General features: G+C 30.2%; 1 protein-coding gene across 1 annotated transcript in view; it reads right to left on the bottom strand.

Annotated features, from left to right (window-relative positions):
• LOC106878541 (microtubule-associated protein tau) overlaps window positions 1-2,383 on the bottom strand; it is a 48,665-nt gene that overhangs the window by 18,160 nt on the left and 28,122 nt on the right. The window contains exon 12 of the mRNA XM_014927777.2: window positions 277-402. Within this exon, the coding sequence (XP_014783263.2) occupies window positions 277-402 (126 nt within the window). The remainder of the gene's footprint in view (window positions 1-276; window positions 403-2,383) is intronic.

Below are 2,383 nucleotides of genomic sequence, written 5' to 3'. Positions count from 1 at the left end.
AACGACAAATGTGTTTCTTTGTATTTTTGCCAGGTGTTTACAAATATATAAAACTAACGGAAGCCATGCATATCAAAAGCTAATAAATACAAAGTGTAAAATTCCTTGTTTTTTTTTTTTAAATTGGCGGGGTCGGTTTTCGTAATCTGTGAAAAGGTTCAAAGTGGAGTAGCAATTAATTTCACTAAGGGGTGAATCAATAGCCATTACACTAATTTTCACTTCTTTTTTTATTGAATTGGAGGAGGAGGGCAGCCAGACCAAAGCCAATGTTACCTGTGGTAGTGAAGAAGAAGGAGGAGGAGGAGATGATGCAATACCACCAACAGCTTGGTGGTCTTCGTCACTAATACAACCAACGTTTGATTCAACTTCCTTTCCAAGAACGTTTTGCGATGAAATCTGTAGAGAACCAACAGTTTTTATTAACAGATAACTGACAGCTTCAAAAGACGTTTCCTCAGCATAAAAAGCATTAAATAAATAGACTAATTTTCACTGGAAATAAAACTCAGCAGTTTTAGTACGTTATATAATAATATTTAATCCTTAAGTAGTTTTCACTTGTAAGTACATGTTCGATTTGTCAAGATAACCAAAGTAACAATGGACATTTATTGAAATGAAATAATATGAACTTCCTCAAAGAAAATTTCTACCATAATAGTTTCATTGTGGCTGCCAACCAACTATAAAATTATTTGAGAGACAAGAGGATATTTCCCTAGTTCCATTTCAAAACATAAAATTGAATAGAAACACAAAATAGGTGTTGGGGGACAATTCTAAAGGGTCTACAGTCATTCTAAAGAATAACAAATTATTCTGAAGAATTAACAAATTGGTAAATTATTCTGCAAAGATTCTCCTTTCTTTTAATAACACCTAAGTAAACTCCAGTTATATATTGTATTACTAATGTAGAATAGTAAGATTTCTTGAAACAGTTACAGAACTCATTTTATAAACTTAACTGTTCTTGATATTATAATGGAAAAATTATTTAAAAAAATATTGGAAGAAATTTCATATTAGGCAAATTATACTATATATTTAATTTAAACAAAAATAAAAAAGGGAAGTGAAGAGAGGCATCAAGTGAACTAAATTAGAAATCCTATAATAAACACAACCCAGGAGATGAAAATTTCAAAATAGATATATCTAGCTTACAACAAAATATAAAACAACACCGTTTCCATGAGCTGAGATATAAACAACAAGTGAAACTATTTAAAAATTAATATAAAGATACCACACACCTAAAGCTAATACAAAGATTCCGCCAATTCAAAATAAAATTGGGAGCAGAAATCTAATTGAATGTTGTTAAAAGCTTAGAAAGAAGATAGACATTTTAGAAAACATGCCCAACCTATTGATTCTATTAGATTAAAATAAAAATGTAGCACTATTAAGGAATTCCAGCATAGAACAGCAGACACTTGAGCATTAAAAAGAAAATGGAAAGGAAACAGAAACTGTCCAAATGGAATCTTTGTGAGGAGAGAAGTTCTTTTTGTGAATAAATATATTTTACTAAATTCATTTATATGGCTTTTCAAAAATAGATTATTTGTTAATTTTAGTTAGCTATAACAAATCAAATCTGTAAAACGTGAATTACAAGCAATACATCACAAAGGAATTAGTAGCAAAAAAAATATGAGATAAATTAAATTTGTATGTTTGAATGACTCAAGTGGGTTTGATTCTTTTATTTCCTTGGGTTATAAAATAAAAAGCAAATGTTGATATGGTCTGGAATTTCTCTGTAAATAAATTATCTGCTATCCCACCCCCAACAAAAAAAAAAATGAAAAATAAAAAACAGTAATAGCTTATAACTATGAAGAAAATGAACACCATCAGTACAAAACACTGATATCCTAAATAAAGTATCAAAATGATAATAATAATAATAATAATAATGGTTTCAAATTTTGTCACAAGGCTAGCAGTTTTGTAGAAGTGGGTGAGTCAGTTACATTAATCCCAGTGCATAACTGGTACTTATTTTATTGACCCTGAAAGGATGAAAGGCAAAGTCAACCTTGGTGGAATTTTTAACCCAGAATTTAAAGATAAATGAAATGCTGCTAAGCATTTTACCTGGTATGCTAATGATTCTGCCAGCTTGCACCCTTAATAATAATAATAATAATAATGATAATAATAATAATAATAGTAATAATAATAATAATGCAATACCAGGCAGTGGCTCTCGTGGCTTTTGGTCTTAACTGATTGGAAGTGTTATCATGTACATTGTTTTGTCTTCGTATAAAAGATGGGCTACAGCAAATATTCTGCTCAATACCATAGATTTGCTAGTCAGTTGTTTGACCTTAACCAGTTGAGCATGTCCCTTGGTGGCTGACGA

The sequence above is a fragment of the Octopus bimaculoides genome, chromosome 4 (assembly GCF_001194135.2).
Source record: "Octopus bimaculoides isolate UCB-OBI-ISO-001 chromosome 4, ASM119413v2, whole genome shotgun sequence".
NCBI classification, from domain to species: domain Eukaryota; kingdom Metazoa; phylum Mollusca; class Cephalopoda; order Octopoda; family Octopodidae; genus Octopus; species Octopus bimaculoides.
Note: the sequence above shows the minus strand (reverse complement) of the source record. Positions and strands in the feature narration are given on the sequence as shown.